The sequence below is a fragment of the Pan troglodytes genome, chromosome 1, assembly GCF_028858775.2.
Source record: "Pan troglodytes isolate AG18354 chromosome 1, NHGRI_mPanTro3-v2.0_pri, whole genome shotgun sequence".
In the NCBI taxonomy this organism is placed as follows: Eukaryota; Metazoa; Chordata; class Mammalia; order Primates; family Hominidae; genus Pan; species Pan troglodytes.
In genome coordinates, this window is record NC_072398.2 from 12611736 (window position 1) to 12637084 (window position 25349).

A 25349-nucleotide genomic window follows, 5' to 3' on the forward strand; every position below is an offset into this window, starting at 1 on the left:
CAGATATTCTTTAATTAAAATATCCAAAATTAGAAGACCAGTAGGGCTTTTGTTTCAAAAGCTAACAATACCCAACTACTGCTTGCTTTCCTTATTATAGACGAGGCATGTGAGGAACACCTAGACGTTTTTAAAGCCCCAAAACTAGGATATTGTGACACAGAATGTTTTTTATTCAGTGCTGAGATGGGAGTTTATCCCAAGCGACTGTCCTGGCCCCTCATACAACTATAGTGGTGACCAGTCAGGGGCTGTGGGTGAGGAGACCTGCCAGAGGTGGCTGGAGGCACTTTATTGCCAGCCTGGCGGGCTGGCGAGCTCCAATGAAGTAAAATCTGGTGACACACTTGAGTTTGCATGCGGCATTTTATTTTATTGTTTTTTTTTAAAGGAAGAGATTATAAAAAGACATTTCACATTAAAGATTTGCAGTCCTGGGACACAGTTTGGAAAACACTATTTATAAGGTTGCACATATTACAAACAGCTCCCAAATGGTGAAACTGGTATTCTAAGATGAAAGCTGAATGAACATAATGAAGTGAATAAACGCATGTGAACTAATGTTTAAAAAGTTAGAGCTTGTCTCAAGTCAGCACAGCTCTTAAGATAATAAATACAGTAACACTGCTTTTTATTTCTTTGCTCTTTTATCCCTTTCAGGTTCGATTTGCTGCTTTGATTACTGTGTTAGCACTGGCTGAAAAACTAAAGGAGAATTATATTGTCTTGCTACCAGAATCCATTCCTTTCTTAGCAGAGTTGATGGAAGGTAATTCCCAAACTATTCCCAACCATTAAACAATTAAGGAATAATTCAGTAAAATTCTGTGAAAATGTGCCCAATGATAATGCAGATTTGGATATAACGTGACTAGCAGTTGATCCAGTCCTCATACAGGCAGCTCCAGTCTCAAATACAGGCAGGCTCGAGCTCCTGTTTTGAGTTGGGTGGAGGGAGCAAGTTGCAAAGTGACCACCTCCTGATCATTTGAGAGTCCGTTTACAGTGTAATCTTCACGATCTTTTCTTTTGTGGTGGTTTGTGATCATACAAGCAGATTACAGTAGTGTTTTTAATTAACCTCATACATTTATATGATTGAAGTTTTGGTCCCCAGATTGTATGGAAATGCCTAGTGGCATTAAGGATGCAGTAGGATGTCCACTTTTAGTAGCAACCGATGTTCATTCACTACTCCATGTTAGGTGCTTTACTTGGATTATCTCACTTAAAAACCACATTTTATCTCTGTTTTACAAAGGAAGAAACTAGAGGCTTAAAAGATTTCAGTTATTTGACAAAGATCACAAGCTAGTGAGTGTGACATGGGGAGCTGTGACAGTTCTGGAACATAGAGTCTTAGGCCCAGGAAATAACAGTAAATGTTATTATTAAGGGAGGGGTGGTGGAGCAAGTAGATCAGTCCTTTACTGATTCATTGCTTATCTAAGCTACAAAAGTACATTCTCCTTTGTTTCTTAGCTCTTGGAGGGGGGAGGTGTGAGCTACTAAAGGGGTGGCATCCCTAGGAAGTTTGAGTTTTGGGGATTCTTATTCAGCTTCCAGTGCAAGCCTGTGGGCAAGGAATGAAGGCGGAAGGAGCGGTGTGGAGGGAGGCGGTCCGTGGCGCCTCCTGCTTTGTTAATGTGCTTCATTTCACTCTTTTGATTGAATGATTGCCGGAAAGTGCAAGGCATTAAGAATTAAACTAATGAGAACCGAGGCAGGCAGACTGACTCAGATTTTAATTTTGATTTTTTTTTTTTTTTTAGATGAATGTGAAGAAGTAGAACATCAGTGCCAAAAGACTATTCAGCAACTGGAAACTGTCCTGGGAGAGCCACTCCAGAGCTATTTCTAAGACTTTCTGTGGTGTTTCATACTCTACTCAGAGTTCACACTCATATTTCATATTTTTATTTTTGGGTGTTGGGTGCCATGTTACTTTTGGTGCCTTAATACACCTACTTGGATTACTTACAAATGTTTTATCACTTCTTTACAAAATCCCCACCTGGCTTGTGCTGCCACATAAGCCTCTCCTGCCTATCGTATAGAGCTGCAGAAAGAGTAAATGATACACGGTATTTTTATACAGACTGCTGTGTTTGTTTAAACATTTATTATTCTCTTCCTGATTGATGGTAATAATATTAGACTTGTTAATTTTAGCACCCAAAGCTGACGCCTCATTTGCACTGTAAGCCTTAACTCTTCTGTACAGCAGTATCTTATATACATGGTATCCATGTTGCAGATTTCACTCAAAGTTGCTCTATTTCAAGAAAATGAAGTTATTTAGCAATCAACAGAAGTACTTTTGACTGTAAAGCCTACTTTTCATTTTGGGTAGGCGAACTTCAGCCTTCGTTTCTTTGTTGTGCCCATAAAGAAGAGAAGTGGTTCTGGAATGCTTTTTTTAACCCAGGAGTGTGACTGTCACCTTTATCCTTTGTTCTTTTGGGAAACGGGAGAGATGAAGGCAACACGCTGCTTCTAAAACAGCTCACACCTGGCTGCTCACACAGAGGGCCCAGAAAGACTGGGTGGCACGAGGAAGCTCCTCCAGGATTCAGAATGAACCCAGTTCCATTGGTGGTTAACTAAGAACTACTTGTCTAAGAAAGTAAGTATCAGTAGATTTTTTTCAATGCTTTGAAGTGCCCTAATCTCTAGGACTGGGTCATGGTGAAGTTGGAAAGTGAGGGCTCAAATAAAATTAAATCTGCCCCCTTTTTAAAGGCATCTAAGAACATCCCGTAGAATGTTCGCATTGAGTTTAAAAGCCTTTGAAGCTAATATAGAAGTTTAATGCAGAAATGTGGCAAGCAAAAGGCCAACTTGCAGTTTAGAGACAGAGCTTGCTAGTATAGAAGTGCATATTTCTAAGAAATGTCTCAGTAAAATTCATTAATAAATACTAATAGCTTTTTAAATTTTTTTCCTCCACGTAAAATGAAAATGAACTTAAGACTTATTTATAAGGAATTATGTGAGTGGGCTATTTTTTTCCTAAATGCCTCACAGTCTCCAACAGCTCAGTTAAGCACTCTGATGGTCTTTATGGAGAAAAATAACTCTGGGGGATTCTCGAGTCTTCTTGCCTTCTACAGCTTTCCCTGTGGCACCCTCCACCCCCAACCAGTGTCTTTGAGCTTGGTGAGACTCTGCATAAATTATTATGAAAAGCTGGAAAAGAATTAAGGGCTAGCGATTTCTACACTGAGTACTTTTAAAAAAATAAGATTGACAATGGTATTCTTTTCAATATATGGATAGAAATAATATCTAAAATCTGTTCTGAAAATATTCCTAAATCCTGGCAGAGTTCTGCCCCAGTCTAATGTGATAAAATGATCCTCACTGCCTGAGCTTTTTTCCCTCCCCACTCCCAAACCTTTGAAATTTCCTGTAACAAGATCTGACCTGTAAAGATCCCATATACATGGAACTTCTGCCAACTCCCCTCAAATAATAGAAAAATCACAGAAATGGAACCATTTAACTTGCTGATACAGGTTTGATTTTAATCACGTAAAGTGGAAGAGTGCTTTGATCTCAGTTGCTAATGATGATGGACTAATCTTTAGAAGAACAGAGGCCTTGATTGGTGATTTCATGGGAACAAAACAGATTTCTGCATTACCTCTGCCTGCTTTGTGGGTCCCTTAGTTGGCGTACACTTTCTGATAGTGCCTGCCTTATGAATGCCTGAAGTCTAATCCTGACCTTACTTTGTTGCCCATAAATATCTTTCAAATTGAATGCATCTTGCCTCTTCCTGAAACTTTCTGTAGGCGTCTGTGTAGACTCTGATTCGCCCTAAGTTCAAATACACAGAAATCAGCTGCCTTGGGCTTGACGTCAAGTTAATTTCAGCACCATGTATTTGTTTTGCTTTGGTTTTTTGCCTTAATTTTTGTGCTCAGATGTCATGCCAATTACTTGGTAAAGCTTGCAGCTAATAGAGCCACATGTTTATTACGATAAAGAAAATGATGTCAGTCAACATCAGTCCTCAATGATGGGATACGGTGGAGCACTGGTTATGACAGTGATCACTGGGGAAGGAGTTGTGTCTTCTGTAAATTAGTGTCTTCGGGTGATTTAATAGCTGCATAACTAATCCCAGAGGACCCCTTAGGAGTTGATGTAATGCCTGTAGAAAAAGCAGTGCACAGCGATAGAGCACAGAAGAGTCGAAGCTCAAGAGAACAGGGAACATACTGGTTTGTTTCACCAAGTATATATCCTAGCTCCTCACAGTTTTACCAAAAAAAATCTGTGCTCAATACATGTTAGCTACTGTATTATAGTAGGTACTCCATAAATACTTGTTGAATGGGATTCTTGAAGAGTCAGCCAAAGTAGGAGAGAGGGCAGAGTGGCCTTAACTGGCTATAAGTGTTGCTGCCCCCAGTTTCCCCGTTCAGTGCTAGACACCACCGTACTTCATGGCAAGGACTGAGAACACCCCGCAGGACCTAATGGTGCACAAGCTCATTTTAACAATATAAACAATAGAATGACAGTGAGATGCGTTTCAGCAAGGCCAGTATCACAGAAGCCATTCTGTATTTTGGTTTTTGTAGCAGCTGTGTAGGTAGGCTACCAGCTCCTTACTTCCAGTAAGTGGATGTCTCCATTAATTTCCAGCGTGTCAATACTGCTGAGCTCTTTAAATCTGTGTTTGTACTCCAGGCTGTGTACGCCATTTACTGCAACCTTGAATTCTCTAACATCACAATAAATTATCATCTGAAAGGAAAGGAAACATGCCATTAGTGGTTCCCCTTAGTTTAAAATTTTGTGTTTGTTACATGCTAACGGTGTCAGAGTAAACCATTTGATTATACATAGAAAAGTTCCAGCCTGCTGCTGCTGACTTCCTTCTGTGACTTCCAAGACCCTAATCTAACTAAAGTGTCCCTGGTGGTGGCACTGTCTGCCTCATCCCACCCAGGGAAGTGACTCGGACATGTTTGGAGCCTCACACCATCCCCAGGGCCTGCGGCCCTCCTTTCCTCAACACAGCCCCTCTCCCTCGGCCGCATCCTGCCCCTTGCTCCTGGAAAGCCAGAGTGCTGCCCCTCCTCGCCGATGCTGGGGACTCTCCTAAAGCAGGAAAACTCCTAATATGGTTGCTTTAGTTCACCGAGATGCTGTTTCCAGCTGTAGCCTGGAACCAAGGGACTTGGATCCTGACTTTTCTGCCTCAAACTCTAGGACCATGAACAAACCAGACAATTAATATGAAATTTCAGCAGCTTAAGGCACTTGCTAGGGTTTTTACAGCTGCTTGGTGATCCTGATCCTGATAAGCTCAGCACATCTTGGCCTCAGTGTGTTTGTCCAAAGCCGTCAAAGCTGGGTATCCCGCAAGTTGGAAGTGGTGCACATACTACAAATTCATTCAGATCCATCGGCAGTGTTCGCCCTTCACAGTCATCTATGCCCAAAACTCAAACAATGAAAAACCAAAAAACCTACTAGCCTTTTACATCACCTTTACACCTAAACTTCATACTTCTGGTGCCACGCTGCCAGTGCCAGGCTGGGTTTCCACCCACTCTGAGAAGGCCACTGGGAGGCCCTGCACTGAGCTCTCCCTGTGCTCCTCGCCCCCATGAAGGCTTCAGAAGAAAGAGGGGCAGCTCAGCCTTGCTGCTAACCCGGCCCCACCCCGAGAGGCCAGAATGAAGCACAAAACCTGAATCTGCAAAGCAGCAAGTTGAGGGTTTTCATTCTTTTGATAGGAGCAGTGGAAAGGACTGTCAAGGAAAATCAGGAAGGGGAGGAAATTTCAGCCCAAGTCCTGCACTCTGATAACAGAGCTGGCCAAGATGAAGCTTCTGTGGCTACAGAGGATTGGGGAAATAGGTGTAACCTGAGATTCTATCCCCACAAGAATGGTGGGAATCCCAGTTCCAACCAGGTAGAAGGGACCCCAGATATATTTAACAAAATCTCAAGAAAACACAAAACACACAGCCTGATGCTATAGCTCAGAAGGAAAACCAAGTTGGCAGCAGAGGGAGTCAATTAGTTACCTGTACTGTATCAGAGCAAGTGCAAAGCCAGTGAATTACAAGCAAGTGGCAAAGAAATGACATGCTTCCGGGTGAGCAGACTACTGCAAATGAAAAGAAGGCACATCCTTTGCCTAGAAGAAAACAACAACAGAATCCCTCACAACCATCTGATGCTGCCAAACAGCTGGGAGGAACACGGATTTCATCCAGAGGAAGAGCCCACAGATGAAATTACAACACTGAATGAGATTGTTTTTAAAACACTGTAGATACAACTAAAGTATATTTGAAAGAGCAAGAAGATTTAAAATGAAAGTAATGGCATAATGGAAAGACCTGAGATAATCTCAATGCAAGCATATTTAAAAGGCAAGAGATGGAAGCCCCCGGAAAGGACCTATCAGTATAGAAAATCGTCAGCAGTGATCAACACAAGGATAATTACTGCTCCTGAATTAGAAAATTAAATGGAAAAGACGATTGTTCAAAAGCATACAACATTCATCTATTCATTCCTTCAGCCAGCCATCCTTTTCACTGTCTCTGCAAAAAAATGCCTGGAATGTGGTTCACCTAATCCTAATGGTATGGTTTGAATTATGAAGTTGGAGGTATTTTCATCTTAGTATTTTTCAGCATTATTTGAATGTATCATCATTATCCTTTTTTATATTAATATAGCAGATCCAAACTTGGGGCCCAGATAGGTCAAAAACAAGTTACATCATTGGTTTCCTGTCACCCACCACAAGGCTCAACTTCCTTCTAGAGCACTCATCTCTGTTTCCCTCCAGTGAACCCCAAGTCACCCTTTGCGCCTTGACTCTTGCCAAGCCAACAACCCTGTGCTGCCCTTCCCACCTCTAAGGACTTGTTCAAATCATGCCCTAAATCTAGAAAAGCCAACCTTCAGCCTTCCACATCCTTCCCAGCTTTCTGAATTCCAAACCAATATCCACAACTTCCAGGGAACCTTCCATGATTAGCCCACATCTGTCTACACTCCACATACCAGGGCACTGCATTAGACTGGAACTTAGGGATAAATACGAATGTCACATTGCTATCTATTCCGCCTGATATTCATGCTTTTAGTAACGGGTTTTGATGAGTCCTCAAGAACCCATATGGTCCAGACAATGTGTCAGTTTAAAATGCTGTAGAATGATAACCTAAACCAATGACCCTAAGTGACTGTGTGAGGCAGTGGCACCTGAGCTGGTGATTGAGGCTGGCCAAACACCCGGCATCCGCATCACAAGGAGACTATTCTCTGCTCAGCATCCCAGAAACATTTCGGGAAAGGTATGTGTTACAATATTCACCTATCTGGGGACTCAGGACTACATGCCTTTTAGTTCCAAGGGACTGATGTATTTTTCCTTGAATACATACAAACAAGACTAACTCCTTAGGAGAAAGGACTGCCACCTGAAACCGTCTACCCTGATGGGAGATGATGGCCAGTGCAAGCAAGCAGTTTTAGGGTCTCCACGTCCTCAAGTCTGTTTATATGATTAAATGTGTGACTCCAGTCCTGAGACAAGCTTCCTGGTTAAATTCCTATCAATATGGGGCGACACAGGAATTTTAATATGATGACAAATGTCAATTCCAATGTGCATAATTTGACACTCTACTGGCTTTGCCATTTATACTGATTGCCCACGTTATAAAAAGGGGCAAATTACAATCTCCAAGTAAACAAAAAACATACACAACCTCCACATATTGAGTTAGGACTTGATTTAAATGGACCACTTATCCCACCCCTGCTCCCAGGATTCTTATTGCTGTCCCATTTTCAAAAACTGTAACCTCACCTCAAAGTACATCCCAGGACTAAATGGGAAAGAGGTAATATTTCTCTCTTCTTCTCCCCAGGACTCCTGAAGAAAAGAATTTCTTACAAATGCTTTAATATTCAGGCGTGGGTTCAAGTGTAGAGCAATATCCTTTGATTTTCCTGCTAGTAGGTCAACATTAAAGCTTTTGAGAAAGAAAGGAAAAAAAAAACCTTAGTTAACCAAGTAGGACAGAGTAGTGGCAATTTCAGCAATGTTAGTGACCAGACTTGAACCATGATTCTAACTCTATGAAACACACGTATCCACATGGACATGGGAATGCAGGTGAAGTTGAAATTTTAAACCCAGTCAGCATTCCACTAATTCGTTACTTGCAAAATAAAAATACGAAAAAAAAACCCTTTAAAATCAGCGTTGAGGCTGAGATGTGGTTGGACAGAAATGGAAGGTTTAACGCTAAACTGAATGACTACTTCAGGCTGCAGGAGCCTGGGATCCTCTCAAGCAGGTATTCTCTTTTCATCATCTACCCGTGTTCCTTCCTTCTTGAAAGTATGCCACTTTCTAGGAAATAGCTCTAATTTCAAGCTTTCAGAAGGCTGGACGTCTGTGGAAAAAGTTGTTAAAGCAGAAATTTTCTAAATCACATGACAAGAGGGGCCCTAAAAAATGTTGCCTGGGCTGGGCGTGGTGACTCACACCTGTAATCCCAGCACTGGGAGGGCGAAGTGGGCGGATCACTTGAGGTCAGGAGTTCCAGACCAGCCTGGCCAACATGGTGAACCCCTGTCTCTACTAAAAATACAAAAATTCAAAAAGTAGCTGGGCGTGGTGGTGCGCCTGTAATCCCAGCTACTCCAGAGGCTGAGGTAGGAGAATGGCTTGAACACCCAGGAAGCGGAGGTTGTGGTGTGCTGGGATTGTGACACTGCACTCCAGCCTGGGTGACACAGTGAGGCTCCATCTCAAAAAAAAAAGAAAAGATGTTGCCTGATCTTACGGGGCTGCTCTGGAGTTCTACAAGGCAAGGATAGGCCTCGTGGACAAAAATGCTACTCTCTTGTCTGGCCAGAAAAAGCCGAGGTCAGAACATGGCTTTAGTCGGCTCTGCTCCCCACTGGCTGTTCACAGTCTCACCTCTTCCTGCTTGAATCGTCTCACTTTGGAAATGAAGATTCTGACGCTAGCCCTACTTCCAGCTCACAGGACCGTTCACGGGTGGAAGGCGGTAACAGGCACGGAAGTATCTGCACTGTGACTGGTACTGAAGGATACTGACCTTTTGGCATTTGCATTCACTTCTCCTTTAACGACGACAGTTCGTCCAGGGCCCATGGGGGTGTTCAACCTTGCAGCGAATGGCAGGCTCTGAAAAGAAGCCACAGTCAGGACCAAGAGGCCTGCAGAAAGCGATCTCCAGGGAAAACTCGTGTCCAAAGAACACTACAGAATGTTTCAGAGCCATGACCCTGTAAATCCCAGGAGGGGAGAGACAGTCTGCCTTGGTCCCAGCTGGGTCCCCTGCAGCAGCACTGTCCCTGGCTCGAAGCAAACACTCATGATTACATTTTAGACGATGAAATGAGTGACAGGGTGGGACCCGATGCCCTCTGTATGAGTGAAACACGCCAGGAAGGCCCCCTGTGCCTGGGGTCTGAGGCAGTACTGTGTTCTGCCTGAAGGGGAAGCAGCCAAGCAGGGAGGTGCTGAGGAAATACACAGGAATGGCTCAGAGGCAGGCCTGGTTGCCTCTCGAATCTGTCCAGGGACGGCACACAAATGCAGAGGGGGCTGCTTTGGGCTTCTGTTGTGGATACAGGTTACTCGTAACAGCTCATTACAACTTAATTTTTATATAGAGTTAAGAAAATTTGGGGCTCTTCAAACCTTTGACACACAGTTCATAGGTGGTATTTTGGTGCAAGTCAAAGTGTGATTGACAGTCGAATCTTTGCTCTTGGTGTAGACAGTTCTGGGTGCGATTTTAGAAATGTCTCCTTCTCTATTACTAGGCTGTAGGGAAACAGTTCTACAGTAAGGAATGGAATGAATGAAGCTGCCCTCCACGGTTTAAACTGTTCATTTTCTATGCAACTTTATAAAATATTCCACATGAAATAACCCAGGCAAAAATACTCACAAGCTGGGGCGTGCCAGACTTTGGAACCTATTGGAAAAGAAACAAAACACAACAATGTTAGAAGGGGAAGAATTATAGTTTATAATCTGAAGTCTTGGTTGTGCTGAGCTGAGCCTGGCCGGAGCCTGGGATGTTCCTGCTCCACTCTGGTGTGACCTCCAGGCAGCTGGTGCTTTATGACGGAATGGTATGATGTTGTGAAGGGCTACACGGGTTGAGAAGAGAGTCTGATATCCCTGTTCATCTGAGTCCTTTATCCTCCACCATAAATTAATAATTTTTCATAGAACTATATGAAATTTTTTTAAGAGACAGGGTCTTACTCTGTCATCCACACTGGGATGCAGTGGCTCAATCATGGCTCACTGCAGCCTCAACCTCCTGGGCTCAAGTCATCCTACTTCAGCCACCCAAAGCTGGGATCACAGCCATGCGCCACCATGCCCAGATAATTTTTTAATTTTTTGTAGAGATGAGGTTCTCCCTATGTGGCCCAGGCTGATCTCAAACTCCTAGGCTCAAGCAATCCCCCCACCTCAGCCAAAGCGCTGGGACTACAGGCCTGAGCCACCACCTTCACCCAGCACTACATGAACTTCAAACGTGTCTTAATTGTCCTTTCCAGGGTGCCCCCAGAATGCTAAGATTCTATTCTGTCTGTGAGGTGTGAACGTGCCAGTCGGTAAGACCTCACTTTCTCCATTAATAACAGCGCATTTTTAAATTGCAGTTATTCTCCCAGGGGTTGAAGATACACATGGAAGTTCATTTGCCAGTGCACTGGCTGATGTTCAATATTTGGAAATACCCCAGAACAGTACTATTCAGCAGTTAAGAGTGAGAGAGTCCTTTTTACATAAGAACAGTGAGTGGCAGTTACATAAACTGACAGGTGAATCATCAGCAAAAACTTACTGCGTGCCTGGCACCACAAGTATGTATCTCAATTTTCAAGTGATTACTTGCGTTCTAAAAGCATAATTTTCAAAAACCCAGCCTTCTTGCCATTTCATTAACATGGCAGCTAAAACAACATTTTAAACCAGTGGCTCATTAAAAGATTTAATATTTACATTTTCTCTACTTATCTCTGTCAGTTCCACACTAGATGCTTGGGTACTTTGTAAAACCTGAGAAAAGATAATAAAGATTAATTTGTAACATCCAGTAGAAAATATTTTCTATATATAACCTGTTTGACATATAAAAAAAGTATAAATGGTACTAAAAATATGCTTGAAAACTATGATCCAAAAATACACTTGACACTGGGGTCCTTTCCGCCCCCCATCAGATTGGCAAACATTACAGAGAATAAGATGTAATGTCAACAAGAAGGTGGGAGCATGGCTGTTGAGAGTGCAAACTGTTTTTACCCTTGTGAAGGGCGAGTTAGTATCTATCAAAATTTTCAATGCAAAGACAGTCATGTGTTGCTTAATGAAGGGTATATGTTCTGAGAAATGTGTCCTTACATGACTTTTGTCATCGTGCAAACATCACAGAATATTACTAAACAACCTTAGATGGTACTGCCAACTACACACCTAGGCTGTAGGGTGTGGCCTTTAGCTCCTGGACAGTGAATCTGTACAGCAGGCACTGTACCGAATACTGTAGGCAACCAGAGCAGGATGGTAAGTATTTGTGCATATAAACTTACCTAAACATAGAAAAGGTATGGTAAAAATACAGTATATGACAATCTTATGGGACCACGGTTGTATATGCGGTTCATCATTGACTGAACTGTCCTTATGCAACACATGACTGTGCTCTTTGACTCAGACACTCCCAGCCTAGGACCCTGTTTTACAGAAATACTCCATTTTATGCCCATGCAAAGGAAATAGCTGCTACCCAACTAAAAACTGTGTGTGTTTTATTAAAACCACACTAGGTTTGAGATCCTACAGACAATGAAGCCCTGGCTGATAAACAGCCTTCTGCTAGTGTGAACAGTTCACTTCCAAAAAATTAATACTACAGTCAGGGAGATACGTCCTTTTTATGTCAATAGAAGTGTTATTTGAAGATTTTTTCTACCATCTCATCAGAAACCATCCTCATAAAAAACCCCAAGCTGTGGAAGGTCACTCACCGAGCTGAAGCTAAAACCAATTGAGTGAATATTCACTTTGCCATAAATGCCCAGAGTGTCTATTTTCTCTGGGCCGATCCTGTGGCCATAGAGCAGAGTATGTTTTCCATTTACAGCCACCTAGAGAGATACAGAAGACAGAGCCCCCCCGCCACCAAAAAAAAAAAACAGTTAATAAATTAACTTATTATCCAAATTTAAATGTTTCCTTGCGTCTAATTTTATACCTGTTCCCACAGGTCTCCACACACGTGACCAAATGGTAACCGAAAGCACCCAAAACACTAGCAGTGCTTCCGAACTTCTTTTGAGTTCCTGATTTGATTAAGCACCAGGAACTGTCTCTCCCCAGACAAACAGGCAGTCATAAGTATATGGTATATGTGTGTGTGCTTGTGTGCGCCTCTGCATACATGTGAGACATCTGGGTTCGAAGGTCGCCTGGAAGCCCAGGCACAGGTGCCCTGGAGATTGTGAACCCAGGTTAAAGATCTGCCGGCGAGCTCCCCACAACACTGTCCCTGGAGACTACCCATGTGGCAGACACTCAAAATCCGTTGTATTTGCTAAATAAATATGGACAACTTACCCAACATATTTGAATTCGGTTTTCTTATTCTGAAGTAGGAACAATCTCTACCTCAACAGACTACAGTAAGATGACGAGAAAGTAGCTTCTGCAGGTCCTCGGCACGCTACAAGGCTCCTCCTCCCTCCCTCTCAAATGCCAGGTACCACGTTAGGTTATAGGCAGAAAACACGAGCAGCATACAATATAGTCTCTGACTCAAGGAGCTTAAAATCCCATTGTGGAGGCAAAATAAACACATAAAGCCAAAGCACAACTGTTAAAAACTGTGAAAAAGAATGATACAGACATGGGCTCAAAAGGCCAGAGAAGGGAGAGATGAATGGAGTTTGGGAGATTCAGAAAGACTTTCGGGCGGGAGCAGTATCCCGAAGATCAGAAAGGATCTGCGCCAGAGGCATGTGAGTCTTCTCTCGCGTTGGTACAAACCTCTACTGTGGGCAAGCTCCACAGGCCAGAGGGCCAGCAGGTGTAAGAGCTTCCGGGACCAAATTCAACCGTACACATACGCGCTAGGTATAAGACACTCCATGAAGCCAGAGATGGAACTGACATCAAGGATTTCTAGGATCTCCTCTGGGTCTAAAATCTCATGATCCTACAGAACTGTCTTGTGGCAAGACTTGAATTTACAAAACCCTTCTGATTTCTATGCTGGGATTGCCCTTGTTCTTCGGGTGGTGGCGGTTATATTATAACTTACCCTCCCATCATGAACATAATACTGTGTCAATTCGGAACTCAGCCCTGCTAGGAGAAATAGGATCTAATAAAAAGATCTGGTCACAGTGGACCATATTTCTGCATGGCAACAACTGGCTGGAGAGTAGTGGTGCCATACCTCACATTTAGGTGCCTTCCTGGTCCTTTTATGGAGAAAAACTACAAAGCCAAACAAACTATATCTCAGGTGTAGGAAATATAAGGCTGGGCTCACAAATGTGAAAAGCACCCCTGTGCACTCCTGCTCACTAATGAGGACTCAACCTGTCCCTCTCCAAAACCTACCTGGAATTTGTCCTTGAGCACCATAATCACGATCTCAAAAGACTTTTCTCTTTTGAAAGGCGTGTCATAGGTGATCTCTTCCCGTCCCCATTTCTCATTTATCAAGGTATTGCAAACAATGCAGCCGGCCCTTTTGAAACGAGGATTGAAATGAAAGGCCACATCGGCTCGAGGTTTCACGCTGCTGCCATTCTGCAGATCCACCTGGAATCTATATGAGGGAAGACACAGGGGCCCCATGAGTGCTCAGAAAGGAAAGCCACCAGTAAAGGCCCAGCAGGCACTACACTCCAGGCCCAGTGACAAGGGACTGACCAATCCCTCCTCGTTCATTCACTATGAGGCCTAAAGAGCTGACTGCCTAATCTTCTTTTCTGTCTTCCTCAGTAAAATAGCCCCTGAGTTTGAACCGGGTCTGAATCTGCCCAGAATAAAAACCTACCTTTCCCAGCCTCCCTCGCAGCTAGGCCTGCCTGTGCAGCTAAAGCTCTGCTCATAAGATGGAAGTAAAGTGCTCAGGGAAGACTACTGGAAATTGCCTTAAAAGTCAGCAAGCACTTGCCTTTTGTCCAGCTCTGTTTCCCCGCAAACACCACATGCACCCATCCAGCTACCCAAAGCACAGAGGTGAGGGCTGGAAATCTGGCTGCCAAGGAAAACGGGAAAGGGGACCTTACCTCACCCTCACGATAGCAGAGTGGTGAGCTCGAAGGAGTCTACTTCTCTAACGACTTGAAGGAGTTCACTGAAAAGGCCTGGGCTGTCTCCTTGAGACTTAATTTTCACATCTTAAACCACTGCTCTTCAGGGGTTAGGTACACAGAGCTGACCCCAACACTAATGATACCACAGCTTGTATCCAAAGCAAGTATTCAGTAAAACCATCTGAACTAGATCTGTGATGCTGTGGGAATGTCAGACTAAAACTAGACTGTCCCTGTCATCTGACCACAATTCCTTTCTCTAATGACATACCTAATTCTTCTTTTTCTTTTTTTTTTTGTCACCCAGGCTATAGTGCAGTGGCTTGATCACAGCTCACTGCAACCTCAAACTCCTGGGCTCAAGGAATCCTCCTACCTCAGCCCCCTGAGTAGCTACAACTACAGGTGCACACCACCAAGCCCAGTTAATTTTTAATTTTTTTTTTTTTTACAGATGGGGGGTCTCACTATGTTGCCCAGGCTGGTCTCGAACTCCTGGCCTCAAACAATCCTCCTGCCTTGGCCTCCCAAAGTGCTGGAAAAGTATGTGTAAGTCACCACATCCAGCTGATAGTTCTAATTTTTTTATACTGAAATCAGACTTACAGCAATGAAATAAATCCCAATAACCTTTATTTAGTCATTCATTCCAATCTCCTCAGCACCTTGGCCAGGGCTGCTGATGAAAGCTAATTGGGCCTCAGAGTATCAAATGATCTCTCCCGCCTTACTCTGTTATCATTCCACGATCACAAAAAGATCATTCATGCTCCTTCCTTTAGCACAATGATTTTACCTGTCCGCGTCACTAGGAACATGCCCACGTATCACAATCAAACTTCCAGGATCCAGCTGATCAGGAATGGTGCCAACATACGGGATTACCTAAGAAAAAAAATTTAACAAATGTACGTTTACATAAACAAAATTACTTACTAAGCAATTACAACCCACACTCATTATTGATAGAGAAAAACTACACTTTTTAAGGCTGCACATAAATCTGCTCAGAATCCAGCATTTTCCAAGTCATCTTTCCTATTCAAACAGCTATAAAAAGGAACTGCGGCTGGGCGCGGTGGCTCACGCCTGTAATCCCAGCACTTTGGGAGGCCGAGACGGGAGAATCACGAGGTCAGGAGATGGAGACCATCCTGGCTAACACGGTGAAACCCCGTCTCTACTAAAAATACAAAAATTAGCCGGGTGTGGTGGTGGGCGCCTGTAGTCCCAGCTACTCGGGAGGCTGAGGCAGGAGAATGGCACGAACCCGGGAGGCGGAGCTTGCAGTGAGCCGAGATCGCGCCACTATGCTCCAGCCTGGGCGACAGAGCAAGGCTCCGTCTCAAAAAAAAAAAAAAAAAAAAAAAAAGGAACCGCATACCGCATGGCCAGGATATCTGCAATAGCTGCAAACCACTATGAGTTCTTTGGAAAGAGACACAAGGTAAATACTATTCATAGTATTTTGTATTTGGCTGAGAGTTTGTGAAGCAAAACTGCTTAATATGATAATTCTAACAGAAAAAAAAAAAAAGACTTGTTGCAATGCCACGTCTACTCATTCCTTTTCCTCCTGTTCCACTGCTGATCCCAACAGAAGGTTCGAGGCCACACTAGGCCCAAAGCCAATGCTGACGGAGACAATGACAAGCACTCACTGCCTCTGAAGGAAACTCCACGTTAAGCCACGCCCCCACACCTGGGATTCCAGGGCCTGCTCTTCTCTGCTGGACTCCCAGACTGCAACCCAGACTGCACTGTTAGAAACCAGAGAACTGCATGATCATGAGGATGAGTGGGTGCCTGTGGGTCTTCAAGACATGGCATCCACCTGCCGTGGACCAGTCCAGTCTGCAGGCGTGGACTCTGACAGCTGGCTCCACCCAGTATTCAGGTCTCAACCTGCACCCTCACTGCCCAGAACGCAGCCCTTTTTTTCTGGGACCTGCCACACTGCCAGATCTTGTCATTCCCCTTCCCCAGAGATGACTACACTGTCCTCCCAGTCCACTGGCTGGGGACCTGTGCTATGTGGCTGCCTCTCCTGCATCACAACCATCTGCCTCCATCTGGAGCATCTGACCAGGATGTACAGCCCACACACCGTTAAGCCTCACACTAAGCTCACTCAAATTACGATGTGCATGGTAAAACCTACCCAAGGTACTTCTGATTGTCAAGAAATAAGAAATAAAATAAGACGGGCCACAGAAAAGTGGTTATAAATTGGTGGCTCCTAAACCGAAATCGCCTTGAGGCACAGCCTCCTCTGTGGAGCCTTCTTCAAGCTCCCTGGGCTGCTGAGTCAGCCCCTCTCAGAGGGTTCATGATAGCACTTTGGATTCTGTTTGTTTGCATGTAGCTTTGCCTAGACTGTGACCTGCATGAGGCAGAACTGGCTCGTCACCTTTACCTCCCCAGGACACAGGTCAAGAGACGATCGGTAACTGCATGGTGAATGAATGAACTCTCACCTGTCTGGAAAGTGGGCTCTGGCAGGCCTCACACATACAGAGGAGAGGCAACAAAGCAGCTGCTGAACCGCAAGCTGAGCCCACAAGCTCTCTGTTGCCTTAGGCAATAAGATGAGAAATTACGGAAGCCAATTATCTATTTGTTGTCATGGCAATTGCTAGGAGCAGGGTGGGAGGCACATGACACCAGAAAACAAAAAATACAACAGACAGTGTAGATGGGGCTACAGTTGCACATCAGAGTATCTGATTTTGTGTGTAGAGAATGGGGAAGGACCTACATCCCTACATTGATCTTTTGGGTCACAGCTCATTCCAAGAATATATAGCAGCAGGTTTCATAGCGTTAATCTCTTAATAAAATGAGAAGTTTTTATAACATCAAATTTCATCTTAAAATTATCTATGCAGAATATTTAATAACACAAATGTTAGTAATGTAAGTGAGAAAGTAATCTATAAAGCCATATATAGTATGATCTCAACTAAATAAATATAAATATTAAAAAGAAGACCTTGCTAATACACACTGTATCCTGTATCAAAATATCCCATATAGCCCATAAATAGATATACCTACTACATACTCAAAAAAATTAAAAATTAAAAAAAAGAAAAAGAAAAACACTAAAGAAATCAGACAAAAATGATAACAATAGTTTTCACGGGGGATGATGGGATTTTAATTTTTTTCTTCATATATTTTCATACTTTGCAGATGTCTATAATAAGCATCGATATTTTTATAGCCAGAAAAATATTTTTAATTATGTTTCATTTTAGCGTTGGAAAGAGCTTTTTCAGACAAAACAATCTATTCCCATCACTTTTTTTTTTTTTTTTTGAGACAGAGTCTCACTCTATCCCCCAGGCTAGAGTGCAGTGGCGTGATCTCAGCTCACTGCAACCTCTGCCTCCCGGGTTCAAGCGATTCTCCAGCCTCAGCCATCCAAGTAGCTGGGACTACAGGCACGTGCCACCATGCCCAGCTAATTTTTTGTATTTTTAGAGAGATGGGGTTTTGCCATGTTGGCCGGGCTGGTCTGGAACTCCTGGGCTCAAAGTGATCCTCCCAAAGTGCTGGGGTTGCTTTGGGAGGTAATGAGCTTTGGGAGAAGCTACCGCACCCGGCCCCCATCACTTCTAATACCTTGTTCACAACTGTTTATAGGTTGTTCCAGTTTGAGAAACAACTGTGCTAAGAACGGTGGCCACTTGCTGCTTTAGTTTTCGGGGTTCATCATGCCTTCTACTTCAGAAAAGATCCGCATTACTTCAGTAATACTTTTTTTTTTTTTTAACTATGAGACACAGTGCCCTGCCGCTGACTCATTTAACCCACGACTATAGGCTTCTGTGAAAACGGAGGACATACATTGTTTTCTAGGCTACTCCAAGCTACTTTGGTGATTCACAGATCATTATTAATTTACATTTAAAAAATTAAAATACAGATCTGATCACACTGGAGACAATACCACAAGCTTACGCCACAGTCAGGTTTGGTGTTATTTGCCAAAACACCCTTGCTGATTCATATTGCTTTGCCTTTTTGATGATTAAATGCAAGGCTCTCTATTAGGCAGACTGCAGCTTGAAAGAAGCCTAAGAGTCAGACACCCAGGAAACATAACAGACACCCAGGAAACATAGAGTGAAAATGTGATACTCTATTTGGCTGTTGAAAATTGGTATCCCTTTCCATATCTGAAAATCCCCTACCTTATGAACATTAGGCCTCATCTAGACTGCAACAAGGTAAGAGCAGGTGACAAAACTGCCCATTAGAACTTCAGCTCAGCTTTTAAGTAAGAACCAGTGACAAGAAGAAGCCACAATGACGCAGTATTCACTCTGGCAAGGGGGCAGCCGCTATATCTGGGTTTGGAGAAAGCTACATCTGGGGTCAAAGGCAGCTACATCCGGGGTCAGGGGCAGCTATATCCAGGGTCAGAGGGAGCTGCATCCAGGGTCAGAGGGAGCTGCATCCAGGGTCAGAGGGAGCTGCATCCAGGGTCAGAGGGAGCTGCATCCAGGGTCAGAGGGAGCTACATCTGGGGTCAGAGACAGCAGTGGCATTGATAGAGTAGCAGAGACACAGTACCATCTGTGTCCAGTGGTGACAACAGATGCCTCTTCATGGGAACCGTCCTACAGTATGCTTGTGTATCTGTGGCTACCTATTCTCCAAGCCTGGTTCTTCATCCTGCTAGAGATTCTGAGAACTCTGCACTATCATTTAGCAAATTCCTTTTCTGCTTAAAGAGTTGGCTTCTGTTGCTTGTAACTACAAACCCTGACCAATTCAACATCTTTAAAAAAAAAATGGGGGTCAGGCGCAGTGGCTAACACCTGTAATCCCAGCATTTTGGGAGGCGAAGGTGGGCAGATCACTTGAGGTTGGGAGTTGAAGACCAGCCTGACCAACGTGGAGAAACCCCATCTCTACTAAAAATACAAAATTAGCCGGGCATGGTGGCACATGACTGTAATCCCAGCTACTCAGGAGGCTGAGGCAGGAGAATCACTTGAACCCAGGAGGCGGAGGTTGCAATGAGCCGAGATCGGGCCATTGCACTCCAGCCTGGGCAACAAGAGCAAAATTCAGTCTCAAAGAAAAAAAAAAGGGTGGGGGAGCAGTAAAGAAGAGTCAAAGAAATGCTTCAGGAAAATGGGATAAGGAATTCTAACTGAGGTAGCCAAAGACAATTTATGAAGAAGGTATGATTTCAGTTGCCACTTCAGGTAGAAATGGCAGTTTACAAAAGCAGAGAGGCAGGAAAAGACAAGACCCATCTTCTCTCAGCACGCAGTCAGGGAGTAGTTAAAGAAAGGTACAGCCAGGGTCAGATTTTAGAGTGACATACGAAAGAAGTGTTTAGGAACAACAGTCCAGTGGGGGTGAAATAAGCCAGAGGTCAGGAGGTCATCTGGGTGACTGACTGCTGCCATAAGCCTGGCGTGAAACGATAAGGACACATTCCAGGTCGGTGGCAATGGCCCTGGAAGAGCAGAGAAGTCCAAGAGATGTTTCAAAGGAAACTGTCTACATAAGGCCACTAAATACATGACAAAGCTGGGGAGAAAACAGGTTTTTTTTGTTTGTTTTTTGTTTTTCTTGAGATGGAGTTTCACTTTTATTGCCCAGGCTGGAGTGCAATGGCGTGATCTCGGCTTACTGCAATCTCCGCCTCCCGGGTTCAAGCGATTCTCCTGCCTCAGCCTCCTGAATAGCTGGGATTACAGGTGCCTGCCACCACGCCCGGCTAATTTTTTTGTATTTTTCGTAGAGATGGGGTTTTACCAAGTTGGCCAGGCTGGTCTCGAACTCCTGACCTCAGGTGATCCACCCACCTCGGCCTCCCAAAGTACTGGGATTACAGGTGTGAGCCACCGCGCCTGGCCTGGGAGACAGGTTTCACGAGGAAGATGACGAGTTTACTTTGTAACACTTGGTGTGAAGCGTTGGCAGAACATCTAAGAGCAAATCTGCTAAGAAGACTTGGAGACTCAGAACCACACACTAGGTGAATGGGCAGAGCACACATTTAAAAGTCAGGGTAAAGATCATTTGTAAAGATATCAAAGTAGATAAAGAAATCGAAAAGCAGGACAGGTCAGGCAGCAAAGGCTCGGTGGTTTCTAAAATTAGGAGGTATGCAGAAAAGAATGAACATTGGCAGGCCTGACTGCTGTCCTGGAAAGGCCTCCTTATGAGGCGGGCCCCTGGCTGGTGTCTAGGAACGTGGGATTTTAGAAGGGCACCTACCAACCTAACTGATAAGGGGGATTTCCTGTACCTGAACTGTTCATGCAAATAATATGGTTATGCTAAACACCTGCTTTCCTTCTGGGGGACCAGAATTTTTTGATATGTGTGAGGGTGCTTATGTGACCAGCCTCCAGTAAAAACCCTAGGCACTGAGGCTCTGATGAGCTTCCCTGGCAGTCCACATTTCACAAGTGTTGTCACAACTCATTGCTGGAGGATGTAAGCACATCCTATGTGACTCCACTGGGAGGCGACCTTGGAACTTGCACTGGGTTTCCCCTGGAATTCACCCCAGGTGCCTTTCCCTTTGCAATTTTGCTCTATATCCTTTCACCGCAATAAATCATAGGCACAAGTACAACTCTATGCTGGTGAGTCATCAAAACTGGGTGTGACCTTGGGGACCTCAACATGGGGTGAGAAGAGAAAGGAGAGAGAAGAATCAGTCAGACCAGGGCAATAATATCAAGGGAGTCAATGGATTTATAAATTTCAGTACGAGGAAAACTGTCAATATCTTTAACATTGAAGAAGCTAAGAAGGATCCAAGCAAATAAAGATAATAAAATGGGGCCGGGCGCGGTGGCTCACACCTGTAATCCCAGCACTTTGGGAGGCTGAGATGGGCAGATCACGAGGTCAGGAGATCGAGACCATCCTGGCTAACATGGTGAAACCCCGTCTCTACTAAAAATACAAAAAAATTAGCCAGGCGTGGGTGGCGGGCGCCTGTAGTCCCAGCTACTCCGGAGGCTGAGGCAGGAGAATGGTGTGAACCCGGGAGGCGGAGCTTGCAGTAAGCCAAGATCATGCCACTGCACTCCAGCCTGGGCAACAGAGCAAGACTCTGTCTCAAAAATAAATGAATAAATAAATAAAATAAATAAGTAAAGAAAATGGATCATACCCTCTGACCTAGTGATTCCACTTTTACAGATTTATCCTACAGAAATACGTAGCACAGGCACACCAAGATGCACACACAAGGATGTACACTATAGCACCGGATATAATCGCAAAAAGACACAGCCCTTCACAAGGGACTGCTTACATAAGTTTTACTGCTAATTATGCAGCTGTTAAAATAAATGAGGAAGTTCTAAATAAAATGACATTTCCAAAATAGGTCAAATAGAAAAAGCAGGGTAGCAAACAGTTTATACGGTAAAATGCATGCATGTAAAGAGACAGGATATATAAAAGGTGATATACACAACACACACACTTTTGGATATTCATAAGTATCTCAGGAAGGATATATTTTTAAAAACCAGTAAAAAGTGATTGCCCTTGGGGAGCAAAACTAAGTACCAGGGTAGAAGGAAAATGCATGTTTCACTGAAACTCTTAAATACTGTTTGAATTTTAAAAAAATGATTTGCACATATTATCTTTAAATTTTTTTAAAAGGAAAAGCCACTGGTTTGGACATAAATGTAGTTTAAAATTTTGAAGACAGACTATCTTCCAACTATTGGGTGCTAGGAAACTAGGGAGGAGGCAAAAGTTAAACAGCAGAAGGATCCTGCTGCAGAAAACTGCAAGAGGAAAGCTGGTTTGGGAAGGAAGATGCAAGTTTGGTTTTGAACTCCTAGTCTTGAAGGGCTGGCTGAGCAACTGAGAGTTGGAGGTTCACATTAGCTGAAAGGCTGGAACTGGATACATATGGAAAAAAAAATCTATGAGTGATCGGTAAAGACATAAAAGAAAGAGACATTAAAGACAAAATTTCACTAGTAAAACCAAAAAAGAAATTAAGAGAGTGAAAAATCAGAGGGCAGAGCCTTAGTGAGGAAATCCACTCTCAGTCAGGAAGGCAGGCAGCAAAAAAAGAAGAAAAAGCGCACAAAGGCTAGAAGGTACCTCACAGGTTACAAAAGAAAGACTTGACTGTGTTGTGTTTTAAGACTAAATTGTAAGGTAAAAAGGGAGTACTTAGAATACTAAGCAGAAAAGGATAAACATGGAAGCAAGGTTCCTAAGAAAACTGGGTACCAGGTAGGATTTATGTTGACAAGCAACTTATTAACTTGGAGTAACAACCAATTCTGTTTCATTTCTAAATAATTTCTTAACCAGCTAGCATTTAATCATATCTTAAGAACTCTATAAACTATAGCAAAATTAAATATATAGGTAGATAATGAACTGCCAAACAAGAAATTTCACTGACAGCATTCCTGGTATGAAGTAAAGATACTGTCTTCCAAATTATTCATTCAAATTCAATAGAAAGAAAAGTAAGTGGCCAGCCGCGGTGGTTCACGCCTATAATCCTAGCACTTTGGGAGGCCGAGGCGGGCGGATTGCCGGAGCTCAGGAGTTCGAGACCAGGCTGGCCAACATGGTGAAACCCCGTCTCTACTAATATACAAAAGAACAATTAGCTGGGCGTGGCGGTGTGCGCCTGTAGTCCCAGCTACTCGGGAGGCTGAGGCAGGAGAATTGCTAGAACCCAGGAGGCAAAGGTGGCAGTGAGCCGAGATTGCACCACTGCACTCCAGCCTGGGCAATAGAGCAAGCCTCCATCTCTTAAAAAAAAAAAAAAGAAAAGAAAGAAAGAAAAAAAAAAAAAACAGAAAAGAAAGCCTTTTTTTTCTTTTTTCTTTTTTTTTTGAGATGAAGTATCACTCTGTCGCCCAGGATGCAGTGCAGTTGTGCAATCTTGGCTCATTACAACCTCCACCTCCCGGGTTCAAGTGATTCTTCTGCCTCAACCTCCCATGTAGCTGGGATTACAGGCCACCGCCACCATGCCCGGCTACTTTTTGTATTTTTAGTAGAGACGGGGTTTCACTGTGTTAGTCAGGCTGGTCTCGAACTCCTGACCTCAAGTGATCCTCCCGCCTCAGCTTCCCAAAGTGCTGGGATTACAGGCATGAGCCGCAGCGCCCGGACTCTGACTTTTTATTTTTATTTTTGAGCATGGTTCTTGCTCTGTCACCCAGAATGGAGCACAGTGTCAAACTCACAGCTCACTGCAGCCTCAACCTCCTGGGCTCAAGCAATCCTCCCATCTCAGTCTTCCTCGTAGCTGGGACTACAGACATGCGCCACAATCCCCAGTTAATTTTTGTATTTTTATAGAGAGACAAGGTCTCACTATGTTGCTCAATCTGGTCTTGAACTCCTGGGCTCAAGTGATCCACTAGCCTTGGCCTCCCACAGTGCTGGAATTACAGGCATGAGCCTCTGGACCCAGCCTTAGAGCCTGACCTTTTTAAGTCTTGGAATTCTATCAGTTGAACTAGTCAAAGAAATATACTAAATAGGGAAAAAAATACATAGGCCAGTTACAATATTTACTTCATCTTTTCCAAGAAAACTTAATGTGGACAGTTGGTCTAACACCAATGTGGACCAAAATATTAGAAATAGGCCAGGCATGGTGGCTCATGCCTGTAATCCCAACACTTTGGGAGGCCGAGGCGGGAGGAGTGCTTGACCAGACTGAGAAACATGGCAAAACTCTGTCTTTACCAAAAAAAATACAAAAATTAGCCAGGCATGGTGGTGCATGCCTGTAGTCCCAGCTATTTACAAGGCTGAGCCCAGGAGGTGGAGGTTGCAGTGGGGTAAGACTGCACCACTCCACTCCAGCCTGGGTGACAGAGCGAGCCTCTGTCTTAAAAAAAAAAAAAAAAATTTGGAAACATTAATGAAATAAAAATTAAAAAGTGGCAGTGTGTTTATAATGCCTAATAAAGAATACAACAGACAATAAATATATTTACTTATTGAACCTATCAGTAACAAAACAACCGTGATTCAAGAAAACAGGTTTTGTGTGTGTGGGGTTTTTTTTTGTTTTTTTGAGATGGAGTCTCGCTCTGTCACCCAGGCTGGAGTGCAGTGGCACCATCTCGGCTCACTGCAACCTCCGCCTCCCAGGTTCAAGTGATTCTCTTGCCTCAGCCTCCCGAGTAGCTGGGATTACAGGAGGCTGCCATCACGCCTGGCTAATTTTTGTATTTTTAAGTAGAGACGGAGTTTCACCATCTTGGCCAGGCTGGTCTTGAACTCCTGACCTCGTGATCCACCTGCCTCGGCCTCCCAAAGTGCTGGGATTACAGGTGTGAGCCACCATGCCCAGCTGAAAACAGTTTTCCTAAGTCTAGCTTATAAAATATACTAATTGATTATCTTTAAATAACTCAGTTGGCCAGGCATGGTGCCTCACGCCTGTAATCCCAGCATTTTTGGAGGTCAAGATGGGCAGATCACCTGAGGTCAGGAGTTTGAGACTAGGCTGGCCAACACTGTGAAACCCCATATCTACTAAAAACACAAAAATTAGCCGGGCATGGTAGCACGTGCCTGCAGTCCCAGCTACTCAGGAGGCTGAGGCACTAGAATTGCTTGAACCCGGGAGGCAGAAATTGCAGTGGGCCGAGATTGCATCATTTCACTCCATCCTGGGTGACCAGAGGGAAACTATATCTCAAAAAATTTTAAAAATAAATTAATTGAATAAATAAAATAAGTTATTTTCAGCCTTTTTTTTTTTTTGGAACATTGAAAGGGCAACTAGCTACAAATGAGAGAAATTCAGTGCAATACAGGCCCTTTATACTATAAATATTTTACAGCAGTGAAATGTAAAGAGAGCGCAAAATGTTTTTGCCATTCAGTTCAGTCTACCTCTAACCTTTCCGACTGTTTTGTGAGAACTGATAATAAAACAGAGAAATTTGAAAAGAAAGAAAAAAAAGCTA

At 43.7% G+C, this 25349-nt stretch overlaps 2 protein-coding genes across 17 annotated transcripts in view; one reads left to right on the forward strand and one right to left on the reverse strand.

Annotated features, from left to right (window-relative positions):
- Positions 1-2102, forward strand: part of HEATR1 (HEAT repeat containing 1) — a 53903-nt gene extending 51801 nt beyond the window's left edge. For both annotated transcript variants that reach the window (XM_001157116.8, XM_063809640.1), the window contains 2 exons: positions 664-772; positions 1776-2102. In XM_001157116.8, coding sequence (XP_001157116.3) covers positions 664-772; positions 1776-1864 — 198 coding nt within the window. In that variant the 3' untranslated portion in view covers positions 1865-2102. The remainder of the gene's footprint in view (positions 1-663; positions 773-1775) is intronic.
- Positions 348-25349, reverse strand: part of LGALS8 (galectin 8) — a 34289-nt gene continuing 9287 nt past the window's right edge. For 4 of the 15 annotated variants that reach the window (XM_054660636.1, XM_054660628.1, XM_009441714.4 and 1 more), the window contains 8 exons: positions 15182-15270; positions 13682-13892; positions 11057-11113; positions 9984-10010; positions 9731-9856; positions 9123-9211; positions 7859-8024; positions 4545-4761 (listed from right to left, as the gene is read on the reverse strand). In XM_054660636.1, the coding sequence (XP_054516611.1) occupies positions 4612-4761; positions 7859-8024; positions 9123-9211; positions 9731-9856; positions 9984-10010; positions 11057-11113; positions 13682-13892; positions 15182-15270 (915 nt within the window). In that variant the 3' untranslated portion in view covers positions 4545-4611. Of the gene's footprint in view, positions 4762-7858; positions 8025-9122; positions 9212-9730; positions 9857-9983; positions 10011-11056; positions 11114-12084; positions 12205-13681; positions 13893-15181; positions 15271-25349 lie in introns of all 15 variants that reach the window. The other 11 variants (XM_054660654.1, XM_054660646.1, XM_054660651.1 and 8 more) reach the window with 5 other exon arrangements.